Source organism: Drosophila grimshawi, unplaced genomic scaffold (genome assembly GCF_018153295.1).
Source record: "Drosophila grimshawi isolate 15287-2541.00 unplaced genomic scaffold, ASM1815329v1 contig_44, whole genome shotgun sequence".
Classification (NCBI taxonomy): Eukaryota; Metazoa; Arthropoda; class Insecta; order Diptera; family Drosophilidae; genus Drosophila; species Drosophila grimshawi.
In genome coordinates, this window is record NW_025063240.1 from 30,823 (window position 1) to 44,110 (window position 13,288).

A 13,288-nucleotide genomic window follows, 5' to 3' on the forward strand; every position below is an offset into this window, starting at 1 on the left:
AATATTTTGTGCCTTGTTTTCGTTTCTAACTTTTAAGTTTAAGATTGAGGATCGATTCATCAAATATAAGGATTGGAGTTATCACAATACGTATAATACAAATAATATCTCGAGATACCACACTATTGTCCAACACTTCTGATCCACACAATTGGTATATTTGTTGCATAAATATATATATATATACATTTATATATATATTTATATATATTTATCAAGAACCTAAAACTAATAATTAATTTTTAAAAATTAAAGTAACGAATGCAAAACGCAACTACCTCAAAATGTTTTCAATGCGAAAACTACGTTAAAGTTAAACAACCAAAAATAAAATAAATTATGTTATATATGTTTATTGCATAGCAAACATGTAAAGATACCAACCAAATAAAAGCTAACTTTAAAAGTTACAAACAATTTATACAAACTATGAGAAATATTTCACAGAAATAGTGAATACTTTGAACGCCCCCAGCAAATCCCCCATTGATTATTAGACTGAAGCGTGAATATAAAAACAACAATCAAGAATATTTGTTATGCATGTGTAAATGCTTATGAGATTTGCCTAGAAGGTTTCGTAGGTCACAACCTTCTGGTAGAGAATGTTAAAGATTGTTTTTGCTGCGGGGCAAACGGATACAAACGGACAACAATATTTGCATGCTAAATTTTGAAACTGAAGAAATTATAAAATAAATCATTTTCCTTATACAATTTGAGTTTTACTTTTGCTGACAGAAACAATTGGAATCTAAACAGCTATCAGAAGGACAACTTGAATTTTGACAATGAGATATTCTCAACAATCCGCCATCTTGTTCATCTGTTTGAGCGTTGCCACCTAGTCAGATTAGACATGCGCGTTATTTGCATTGAAATCTACAGCACTGTACCCTTGCTAAAGCTCAATGATATGTCGAGCATTGAAGTCTTGTACAATTTAGCTTCAAACTACATCTGCAGGTAATTGAAATAAAAAAGACTCAAATTCAAATGTGGCGTTTGAATAAATTTTGTGTATAGCCTTTATCATATGACAGCGAATTTTGATAGTTTTAGAAAGAAACAACAATCATCGACCTGTCAAACGGACTTTGACAGATAATGCCTTAGCTTAATAAGCAAATTAAATCATTTTTGAATATTGAATCTTTTTGCCAAATACATGAAAGCATAATAACACTCGTATTTATTGCTTAAGAGAAAGTCGTCTCGGAAGGATAACGAATTCACATCAGCTGAGCAGTGAATCTTTTCAATTATTTTATTACAATGTATGAATCTTTTCAATTATTTTATTACAATGTATGAAACGTTGCTTAGATTAAAATGTATGAAAAGAATATAATTTCCCCCTTCATGAAACGTTTATTACGTCCTTGACTGCCGGCAGCAAATTTACTGTAAAAGTCAATGTAACAAAGTAGCAAAAGGCAGTAAGCTAAATTTATAGCTCGTGGAAAATATAAAATATATTTAACTATTAGCAAGCATCATCGTCTATAGTCGGCTCCTCGTCGTCCTGCTGCGAGGCGCCGACCTCGGCGAAGTCATCCTCGACGCTGTCCACAAAACTGGAAACTCTGTAATAAAAACAGAAATATTTTAATTGTAGGCAAATTAGTTGCATGTGGCATGGGCGTCACTTCTCAAAATCGCATTGTGGCAGCAGACCCTCGTCCTTGAAGTGACCGGCTCCTCCTCCACCGAATCTGAGCAGCGTGCATAGACGGAACAGCGCCAGTAGCAGTAGAAACATGCCAGCCACATAGCTCAGCCAGAGATTATGCGGATACAGTATCAGAGCCACGCCCATGGCGACATATATGGGCGCCGGTCGCCAGCCACCGAGCAACGTGGTCAGACGCCAACAACCCAAACAGGAGGATCTGTCGTAATTATCGCAACAAATTAAAAAGTAAATAAGCACATTAAATTCAATGACCTTTTTCTATTTGGTTGAGCAACTTACTCGCCGTAGTATTGAAGCTGCAGAAATATGGTTATCAGCCATTTTAACTCAATGAACAGCACCAGGAAAGCTGAAAAACTGGCCAAGCATTAAAATTGAACCGATCCACGACTGGAGAAATTGTGTAGCACAGCTTACAGTATAAAGAGACCAGCCGGATAGCCGTGCATGTAGACATCAACGCCCACCCCGCAGATAACTGAAAGATGAAAGATGACCACAAATTGGCTATTGGATGCTCAAGAAGTTGGGGCCAGGATGTGTTATGGGCATTTCGTGTTCAAGAATATGCGTATAAAACAATATAATTGTGTCTACTCAAATAACATTTCTTTGGTGTTTTTCGTTGAGCCAGCAAGGGCAATAAAATATGCTAAATCACCACATTGATGGGACAAAGCTTAATGTGCGAGGGTGGCTTGAATTGTTTGCAACTATAGGACAGCTAACAAAAAATCAAAGAAAGAAACAAACAGGATGATGGCAGGAAAACAAAATTACAAAACAAAAAAAAAAACAATAAACAGAACAACTATCTTAAATACACTTCCTTGCACTTAGCTTGGCTCATCTAAATTTCGGAATTTATTTAAAAAGTCATCCAATTGTAAATATGGGAGTTCTTTTTATTAGTATTTCGAATCGATTGTATTTAAAAACCTGCAGCAAAGATTGTCGAATATATGCCAAGTTTAATTAAGATAACTTTTACATCGATGTTAAAAATTATATTACATTTTTAAGCCTTGCCAACATCCAATACTTCCCTTACAGCCCACATATATATATTTATATTCATCTGTATATATATATATATATATATATATACAGATGAATATATATATATATGTATATATATATATATATATATGTATATATATACATATGCCCATAAGCGCCTAATTTCAATGTGTAAAATATGGCTACGATAACAAAAAAAACCAGAAACAAGAACCAAATTGAGAGAAGCGAAAATCTATTCAAAATTCAATCTAATTAAGTTGTTATTGTATGCGCCGGGAAAACAAATTCGATTAGACTGCAGATAAGAGGCAAATGAGCTTGGGCAAAAATCCGCAACATAAACCAAAACTAAATCCGAACCAATTACATTAAACGCTCGGAGACCTCCAACTATAACGAAAAAAAAAGTCGATGAAACGTGCGTCCCCCAGAAATCAAATAAAAACCAGGCAAAAATTATGCGCTGCTCTCTATACGATTAGGGGGGTGTTGGAATTGAAGTTGGGGAATACCCAGCAGAACTATTTTTCGTAGTATTTTTTTTTTCTGTCGTCGCCATGTTTTGGTGGCTTCCAGTAAACGAATGGCGCCAGAGAGCTAACAACAACAATCATTGTATAGGGGGCAAGAAGAGAAAAAGAGCTGCAGTTGGCAGGGAATTGCAAGTTCAGGATATGCCAGCTGCAAAGTAAAAGGGCCAATGCCTCGTTAATGGCCCTGAGAGCATTTTTATTTTTATCAGATTTTTGAACATCACGCAGCGTTGAGGTTTATGAACTGTGAGTTCTTTGTTGTGCGCCCTGCATACATAATGCAGACCCAGATGGGATATAAACCAAAACAATATTGTTGGCAAATCATTTTGAACTTGACCCAAGTTTTAGCTGCCACTGCGGACTTAAGTGTCGACCATTTATCATAAGTCCCAGTTGGTGCTGGTCATGCACACTTGATGACTGTTGCATTATTGAGCGTTGCTATCAAGTGCATCAAGTGGGACAGAGGGTCTCGGACACAGATGGTGCTCATGGGAATCATGGCAAGATAAAAGGTAAAGCTAAATTTAATATTTCCAGCATATGCATAGATTTTACAAAGTTTTTAAAGTGATTTTAAATACGGAATAAATCCAAATCACAAAAAGAAACGTCATCAGCTATCATTAATGTTCTATATATAATACACTATATTTCAATTGTATATTATTGTGTATATTATTATTAATTGTGTATATAATTCAATAAAAAATAAGTAAATAAATTGTTTGGCAAGTTGACAAATAATGTTTTGTTATCTATTAAAAGATGCCGCTGTTTCAGATAATATTACTAGATTTATTTATAAATTAACAACAAATCACAAACAAAGAGAAAAGTTAAGCAATTACTATTTGAAATTTATGTAAAAAAATGCAAATCTTTTTACTATAAACGTTTTTGTAACACATAACCAATGCATTCTAATTTAAATTTGTTTGACTCTTATAAACAACTTGCCTTCTCTTTGTATATATTTATAAATAATTTCATTAAATAAATTTTCAAATAATGATGAAAAGACTTAAGCTATAGTTAACTTAACTTAAAAAGCGAATTGGGATATTAATAATGCCTAAAGCTATGTTCAAATTAAGACAGATTTAAATTATGAACTATCATATCTATCTAACCAAAAACTGTTTTTCAACAGGAAATATTAACCATTCACTGTTAACCCCTATTCTTGCCTCATACTTAGTATCTGTCACCTGCTATACTTGCAGCTCATTTTCTTCCACTTGACTCGCCTCCTATTATGGGGTGCGCGTGTGTGCTTGTGTGTGTGCGGGTGTGTGAGGGTGTGTGATTATTTGTGCTTACCGAATGAAGTCAGCAGACCAAAAGCCCTTATCACAGGACGTAAACACTCGCATGGGTCGACTGGCTGGCGGCAACGTCGGCGAAGTCGTTGCAAGTGCTCATGTTGTTGATGTGGTTGACTCATGGTTCACAATTATTATGTATCACTGTATTTTGGCTCGTGTCAGTTGCACATATCCATAGCCAATTGGCAGCGGTTCGCAGCGGATACGTTAATACATCAGCTAATACTGGAAGACCAGCAGAGCTTAGCTCAGAAGACACATTGTGTTGTGCATTGAATATAAATCAAATGAACTTTTACGGCAACGTATCCAGTTTCTTGGCAAGCAAGTCTCCGACGACTGCCAAGGATAGCGACACTCACAACAACATCAACAACAATAACCAAAAAATAAACAATAAACAGCTCGTTACGCGTTTAAGTTTCAGCATCAAATGGAGAACAGCATACGCTGCGTATGCGTAATTCGGCCGACACTTTCTGCGTTTCAAACGTATAATTCGCTTTCCTTTCTAACGCAGCATTTAATCACCGTGCCACTGTATGTATATAAATATATTGTGTGTGGTTGTGTGTGCGGCAACTAATGGCTGCAAATTACCGTTAGCATGCAGCATTCAGCACCTCCCTCTAAACCCCAGCCGGCACCGCACCGCACCTCACCACACGCAAAACGTCAACAACTCAGTTGAGTTTTTTAAAATGTCCGCTAAGTTTGTGCAGGTGCCACTTGGCACTTGACTTTAGAGCCAAAAGCCGAACCGAAGCGAAACCGAAACCGAGCCGGAGCAGAGTCAGAGTGCCCTAAACAACGTCCGCACGCTGCTGCCAGCGCCAAGTGAATGAATGGAACAATCGTCCTCAGTCGCCACACAGGCTGCTTGAGTTTGCGGCAAGAAAGCAGCCAACATGCCAACTAAATGCCCTACTTTTTATTTCATTCAATTCAATTCAATTGATTCAGCACCAAGTTGTGCCATGAGTAAACTACATATATAAATCTAATGTTTATTACAAGTATCACGGAAACTTATCATGTTAGAAAACTTAAAGCAGTTGCGCTTGTCGAACTGCCTGGTCAGTCAAATATTTTTCCAAGCTATTGAATCCAGAATAGTACCGACCAAAAAACACTTGTGCTTCCACAATTGTAATAAAGAGCTTTTGGATGCACGATACACATTCTACAGTTATCGATGTGTGTTTGGACTTAAAGCTCGGAATATATACAAGTAGAGAAGAAATATGTTAAATTTTGGATTGTTATTTTATAACACCTTCCAAATATAATTTTTTTTAGATGAGCATAGCAAGAAAGAATATATATCTTAAGCTAATCGAAGATTAAATACTCCTAACACCTGAACTTATATAGGAATCCGACAGATTGCTCTTTTAGTTTTGTTAGATGCTGGATCAGAATACGCTATGAGCTTAACAACATTCCTCACTTGGGACTTCGGCCCGGATATCATTGTAGAATAAAATGTTTTCCATATAAATGACTTAATCCCGTCCCCAAAATTGATGGCACCTATAGATTCGTAAATATCTTTAAGGCAAAGTTATTGGTTTGCTGATAAGTTAAAAAAACCTTGACTTTTTAAGTCTTATTATTAATTATTATCTCATGCAAGTTTTGAGATAAATCCAGAAAAATGTTAAGAAAAATGTATTACACTTTTATCAGCGTATTTAGCAGTCGGTTACGTCCGAATAGCAATAAATTCAACTTATATATTAAATTATTTTAAAGCCTCTACGATATCAACTAAATCTTACTTTTAAAATTAGGGTACAAATATATATCGCATTTGCCTTTTTTTTTTGGATAGGGGAGTACCTTGAATACTGAATGTTTTTACAAGAGCATTCAGTTAACTTAAAGTCTTGCAAGAATACGATGAAGTATCCCAGGGAAACATGTCCAAAGCTCCGAAGACATACAAACCTTTAAGCTGTAAGAAATTCTTAAAATTCGTGGAAAAATCAGGAATGATGGAAGAGCTCCAGCCTCATAAGTTGCAATACAAGAAGCCACCCAAATAAGTTCGCGAAAACAGATATCTTTCTCATCTCACTGTTAGCTAAGTTAAGTTCTGTTATAATATTGGCCCAAGTAGCCAAGTATTTCTGCCTTACTTACTGACTTCAGGCAGCAGGCATTCAGAGGAGGCGCTTGCTCAAAGTCTTCAATGCCGAATCCAAATTCCTTTGCTGATTCGCTTTTATTTGTCACGTTGCGTTGTGTGTTGCTGTTGCTGTTGCTGCTTCTTCTGCTGGTGTGTTTTACCCCGGCCCTTCAGCACTGCCCCTTGCTCTTGCGACATCACTTTGTATGTTTGTTGGCGTCGTTTCAGTAATTTTCATAACTGGCGCTTTGCGTGGCCAGCATGAGGGGAGCTGCTCCTCGCGGAGAAGTTGACAATTGCGCTATCTTCGCTGGGTGTGGACAAAAACATGTTCGACTGTGAAGAGGCCATCATCCCTAGGACTATCTATCCCCCTGCTCATTCCCACCCTCACATATATTAAACACAGGAGTAGCTGAGGAGCAAATATTTCTTTGGCCTGCTTCTGGTTTGCCAACATTTTTTTGCATTTTAACTAAGGAGCTAGAGCGTTGTTTGCATTATGCGCCATTAATGGCATCTTTACGGGTACATCGCGGCGTATGCGCAATACTAATGATGCTTCTGGCTTCTGCCCTGAGGCCACCTCACTTGGCGTAGTCTTTTCGCCGTCTCATTATCTTGCTAATGCCAGCCACCATGGCGACCTCCGGCAGTGACAGCTTGGCATCCTCCTGAAAATCGCAGCGACGCATCAGATGCAGCCAAGTCCGCTCCGGATTCAAGGAAAGCGGCACTTGTAGCCAGCTAACGTAGTCGATCTTTAGCGAGCCAGTTAGTAACTGATCGAAGGGCGTGTTGCCAATAAAGAACATGGACTTCAGCACGGAAGTCTTGCCTTCCTTGATGTTTTGGCCCAGTACGCCCTGAAACGGACTGGGCTCGTTATCACCAGTGCCCAGCTGCTCCAGCAGCCAATCCTTGTTGAATTTTAGATAATTATAGATCACCTTCAGCGCCTGTTTGCCAATGTTTGTGGTCAGCACATCGCTGGCCAGCACCTCGGCTATGTAATCAGCAATGCCCACATCCAGCTCCATGGCATAATTGGCCGGTGGACTGTGACTCAAACGCTCCGATTCGGCATTCGTCATCGCCAGGTCATCCATTTTGACTGTGCTCACGGCGCTCATGCCGCCAGCGCCACGTCCACAGCTGTTGCTGAAATCCGTGTCCAGGTTGATGCTCTCCTTGGCCTGTTTGAGAAACAGTTCGATTTGGTCCGTGTGCTTATCGTCCTCGTCTACGGAGCAAATCGCCTCTGACAACGAATAGCAAATGGCAGCCTTCTCCTCGTTTTTAGCTAAAAAGTACATTTTGAAAATATAAAGAAGAAGAAACTTAATAAATATTTGAATACAACTTAGCGTTAGAGCTTTTATTCCAAGTATGTGATGCAACATAAATAAAAAATAAGCTCTCCCAAAGTCATTAAAAGTAATGCGAACGACTGAGATTGTTGCAATCAGACATAACAGACGAAATGTAGTTTAAATAATAAAGGTTCTCAGTCATCTACCTTCTTAATTGAGTGAATGAAGGTTTAAGACTATAGACAGATTGTTTAACGCTGATTCTAAGTATATACTCAAAGTTTCTAAAGGGACGTGGCAGAGATCAAAATTAGTTGGGAAGGAGTTCATTCAAATTCATTTAAATGTAAAACTATATTCTAAAATAGGCTAAAACTGGAAGCCAACAACAAGATTTGGGATATAAGAAAGTTGCAGAAGGGTCAGGTACAGACTTGCTAAAAAAAGGGTTATATTTGTGCACCCAAACTAATTATGAATCTTAAACAATCTTGAGATTTTGGAATTTATAAACAGTATTGCTTCAGATGCATTTCATCATTTTACAAAGCGGTCCCATCAAAATTGACTTTTGAGACGTTTTTGGATGATTTCTTGAGCTCTGCAGCTCTTAAGCAAAACGAGGTAAACACAATTATACTCGTAGATTGGTGAGATTAATCAATAATTATGCAAAATCTGTTTAGCTGCTGGTTTCTTCCCTTGACAACTTGTCTAATGCTAATACAATTTTACAACAATTTACAGAACTTATTCAGACATCCTTGTATTTTTTCCATACTCTCGATATATTAAAAGCACAATTTCATCGCGCTTTCGTTTTGCGAAAAAGTTGATTCTATCTGGTAGAGTCAATAAACTTTCTTTAGTTTAAAATTACGCTTAAGCTAATAAAATAAGCATATTGAAAGCTCTATAATGTATAAATGCCCATTAAATTGCTAAGAGAGACATAAACAAAGTAGTTACTTCAGCGAACCAAGTCCTGTTTAAATCTGGTACAGAAGCTATAATAAGTGATTTCATATTTTTGAACATATTTTAGTTAAAATTAAAGAATTTGACTGTATTTTCATTGGACCATATCTATGGAAATGCCTTTATATGTAAACTCAGAAAGAAAAAAAATGGTGGAATTTTAGCAAAACACCCTAAAGTAACAATAATTAAAATATGGAAATAATAAAGTAACCCTAAAGGTACTTTTTTTTCAAATTAAATTGGATGAATTTATTAAATATCCAACATGTTTGTATATGTGAAATCTTAAAATAGTAATGTTTAATAAAAGTATAAAATTTATAAAAATCCTAATGTGATAGATCTGCGTGTACACAATAAAGACATTTTTAAAAAAATATTTATGTATATAAGATAAAGCCTAGTTTTTAGAAAGACACCACATTGCATTTCGGCGTCAAAAGTAGTAAAATTCTTGTTGATTTTTTTTAGTATAGAGTATATAACTTATTCCGAAGCTTACCCTGTTCCTGCAGTTCAGCCGTTTTAATGAGTTCTGTGTAGAGAGCGGCGAAAACCACTTGGAGCAGCACAGAGTCACCCAGCGGACGTGTCGAAACAGGTATTATGTCCTGTAGTAGAGCTGTAATCTTGTACAAGCCCTCTGGCATGCAATCCCAAATCTCTGAGACACAAGTCAAAGCTAAGGACATGGCCTGATACATGCTGGCGCCATTCTCCACGGCATTGATGAGCATCTCGACGACACAGTCGAGCACTGGGTACACGAAATGCATTATGGCTTCCAGCCAAGGGGTGCGCTTCTGATTCCACACCTGGCGCTTGTCCAAGCAATCGCTCCAGCCGCTCACAGCATGCTCTTCCAGGGTCTTAATCAGGCAAGACTTGATATCGACAGCCTTGCCCACGGCCACAATCAGATAGGTGAGAGATAAAACAATCTGATAATTCGACTGCCCAACGGGATCTATTAGTCAATGTTTTCATAATGATTTTGATTATTTGTTTCAGAGCATAAATATGATAGACTCGCCTATGTCTGCCGCAATCGAGTCGGTGACATTAAAGCACTCGCCCCGACATAGAAATGCCTCGCATTTCAAGGGGGCACCCTCCGCACTAGTAAACGAATGTTTCGCCACATTCTTAAAGTTCTCCGACGAGGGCAAATGTTGCATCAGATGACGCATTATAATGCCAGTCAGATAGGCATCTCTCATCAACAGAATCTTCAGCAGATACGACCAATGCGCTTCGGGAAAGGCCAGCAGCACGCGCAAATCCAATGAGATGGCTGTGTTTGTGGTTAGATCTGCAAACTCAGTTACCCACTGGCAGGACTGCTCCTTGGGAAAGTATCGGGGCAGCGCAAATATAATCCAAGCGCTGGGCAGACCATGACGCGAACTAAACATTTCCATGTTATCCAGACCTTTGCGAAAGACCTGTAAAATCGAATTGTTAATCAAAAAAGGAGATAGTTCATTGCATCCCTAGCACTGAATTAATTTTGGCCTGGAGATAAAGACATTTATTTTACAAATTTAAAAAAAAAAATCACACCACAATTTAAAAAATCGCCTGAAAACCAGAAAGATTTTCTTTTTTTTTTTTTTTAATAAATAAATATTTAAATTATGAAATTTCTAAAAATTAGTAAGGTTATTTTTCAGAAATATTTTCTTTTATTAAGAAATATATTTCTACAAAGTATAAATGCAAACCCATATTTAAAAAAAAAAAAAAAATCCTTTTTGGAGCAAAGTAATCAAATTTGTTGTCTCAGGTTCAGTGTTCGAGTTTAGCTGTTGACTCAGTGAGGAAGTCACTCAAAGAACGACCGAAGGGCAGTTGGAATCTCAAAATAATATATAAATTAAGTTAAATTAATTTATAAACTATCTAAAATGTTTGTTTGTGTGGGATATGTGGAATATATACTTATGTTGAATAATAATTTAAGGTAGTTACGTACAAATTCTGTCCAACACAAATAAAAAATCGCGACAGGAAATTGAGTAGAAACGTTTTCTTAAAAACATAGAACATTTTACTTAAAAACTATACCTTCTGATTAATATGGGAAGTTATTCTTGGTTTATTTATTTAAATTCAGATTTTTTCTGAGTATAGCACAGCCATTGTGTTGATATATCCAAGTCACTGAAAGACACACAGCTTTCAAAATCACTTTAAGTACTATCGAAGAAAATTATAAGTTTCATGGATTCTTTCCCCATTTTCATAGATACTTTTCCGCCTTTTTGGAATTATGGATATCCATATCCAAAATCCTAAAGCCGATCTCCTAATAATTCCTCACATGAATCTTTGATAAAGAATTTTAAGACTATGTAAGGTAATATTAGTCAAAAAGATAAGTTAAATACCTGTTCATTTCTCACATAAATCTTGGAAATGAATTTTGACACCAACCTGATATAAATATATAAATGCCATGTATAAATGACCAATGATGTGAATTAATAAGTTGATTTTTATAAACAAAAAATCGTTACAATTAATAAGAATAAAAATTTGTATGCAACTAATTTAAGATATTTCCCCACCTGCGAGTTAAATTTCTCAACACCTTTACTCAGTGAATTCATAAATGAAATTGGCTCGTGTTACGCTGGTTGTCAGCCAGCCTAAAACTTTTTTGTTCATATTTGGATTCATATTGACTTTAAATACTAGTAAATGAGCAATTCAACAATTGATTTACCCACCTTGGAAAGAACGCCCAATGGTGCACCACGAAGCAACAGACAGTAGAAGAGCTCCCTGCACTTGGCATGGATATCGCGGACGATGACGCTCTGGTTGCTCAACTGGAGGCCCACATAGGCCTCGCCACTTTCGCAGATGTGGGGCAAGAGCTCTGCGATGCACAGCAGCATGTTGCAGATGTCCACGAGATGCAGTTGCGACCTGGCAACGCTTGTGATGATCTGCGTGTAGCGAACGGTGAGAACGCTGAGTGTCTCATTAAGCATGCCAGCGAAGATTTTCTGTGCCATCTTCGGAGGCACCGAGTTCCAGAGATCTGTTTTGGTCCCACGCATGTAGTGCCACCACATCTGCACCGTGTACGAGCCCCGTTCCGATTCGAAAAAGGGCTGAGTGTCCTCCCAGTGCAGGCAGTCCGCATCCTGGATGATGTACAACAGCAGTAGACGGCAATGCAGATCCAGGAGGCGCTCAGCCAATGCCTCCGACATCTGTGAGTACTGCTTGAAGCTGAGCTTCAAGGCACCACCCTTCTCATCGCCCTTAGGCGGGCAGATTGTTGTCGTGGCTGCCTGCATGTAGACACTCAGCGAGTTCTTCACCAGGGCCGCAGCACCGATGGTGGCTGTGAGTACCGAGAGATCTGCGTGATCCAATGACTCCTGCGACAGACGATGCACGTGCTCCAAGAGCAGATCCGCTGACTTGGTCACCAAACTCACAAACTTATCCGGATCAGAGGTTTTGACCGTACTGCTGCTCTGCAGCAGATAGTGACAGAGATCAAGAAATCACAAACATATTCGTTAACTTACAAAGTCGCCCTCGTTAAGCTCCTTTTCGGTATGCAACAGGCCCGAGTGCTTACGATAGGAAGCAAAGTATTCATCCTCCCACCTGAAGGAAACTCAACTGGGTTACAAACAACACCTTAGAGCATTCTTGCCTACCAGCGTATTAGTTTTATCGATGCAAACGAAGCATAGCGAGGAAAGTCCAGCTTGCCACCAACAACACCCGGACAAATGGGCTCCTGCAGGACACGCTGATGGGTCTGTTGAGAGAATGCGAATAGAAGCGTATTTTGTTGTGTTAACGAGTTTCTTTTATTCAAAGTGCTTCTTTTCGCATTGCGGTCATCTCGCATTAGGCATTCGGCACCTGATAAAATTCCAAATCACGTTGCAGCAAAATGGGCACGCGGTCCATTAAATTCCCTTCCTCCAGCACTTCCATTTTGACTTTCTCTAATCCTTTCCAGCTGCAACTGCAAAACTCATTAGCCAACTAAAATGTGTCTATCGAACAAACAGCCCACTAGGTCTCTCTAGGTTGCTAGGACAACAAGCCAAGCGGATGATTCATGTTGGGGCTTGGATAATAAAAAAAAAAAAAAACACTTTCAATTCCAGCATAACATAATCGTCAATATAATGAATCTGCATATGCAATTGTTAGATAATATATGTGAATACATGACTTGTCTGCTGATAATGACCTATAGTACATATTTTACAGAAATATAATTTAATTTACAACATATTTTT

At 38.0% G+C, this 13,288-nt stretch overlaps 2 protein-coding genes across 2 annotated transcripts; both read right to left on the reverse strand.

Annotated features, from left to right (window-relative positions):
- Positions 1–1,359: 1,359 nt before the first annotated feature.
- Positions 1,360–4,888, reverse strand: LOC6558371. Its single transcript, XM_043215493.1, has 5 exons — positions 4,579–4,888; positions 2,114–2,174; positions 1,976–2,053; positions 1,650–1,892; positions 1,360–1,586 (listed from the first exon to the last, which is right to left on the reverse strand). The coding sequence occupies exons 1-5, from the start codon at positions 4,700–4,702 to the stop codon at positions 1,487–1,489; spliced, it is 606 nt and encodes a 201-aa protein (XP_043071428.1). The 5' UTR covers positions 4,703–4,888; the 3' UTR covers positions 1,360–1,486.
- Positions 4,889–7,157: 2,269 nt separating this feature from the next.
- LOC6558126 lies at positions 7,158–12,977 on the reverse strand. Its single transcript, XM_001985572.3, has 7 exons — positions 12,903–12,977; positions 12,692–12,795; positions 12,557–12,638; positions 11,741–12,502; positions 10,042–10,453; positions 9,511–9,975; positions 7,158–8,017 (listed from the first exon to the last, which is right to left on the reverse strand). The coding sequence occupies exons 1-7, from the start codon at positions 12,975–12,977 to the stop codon at positions 7,302–7,304; spliced, it is 2,616 nt and encodes an 871-aa protein (XP_001985608.1). The 3' UTR covers positions 7,158–7,301.
- Positions 12,978–13,288: the final 311 nt, after the last annotated feature.

Coding starts and splice junctions, on each gene's coding strand:
- LOC6558371 (XM_043215493.1), bottom strand. CDS start 4,702: ATGAGTCAACCACATCAACAACATGAGCACTTGCAACGACTTCGCCGA. Junction 2,054..2,113: donor CCGGCTGGTCTCTTTATACT/GTAAGCTGTGCT, acceptor ATGCTTGGCCAG/TTTTTCAGCTTTCCTGGTGC. Junction 1,893..1,975: donor CAGCTTCAATACTACGGCGA/GTAAGTTGCTCA, acceptor TAATTACGACAG/ATCCTCCTGTTTGGGTTGTT.
- LOC6558126 (XM_001985572.3), bottom strand. CDS start 12,977: ATGGAAGTGCTGGAGGAAGGGAATTTAATGGACCGCGTGCCCATTTTG. Junction 10,454..11,740: donor CATTGGGCGTTCTTTCCAAG/GTGGGTAAATCA, acceptor TCGATTTTACAG/GTCTTTCGCAAAGGTCTGGA. Junction 8,018..9,510: donor GGCTGAACTGCAGGAACAGG/GTAAGCTTCGGA, acceptor TGTACTTTTTAG/CTAAAAACGAGGAGAAGGCT.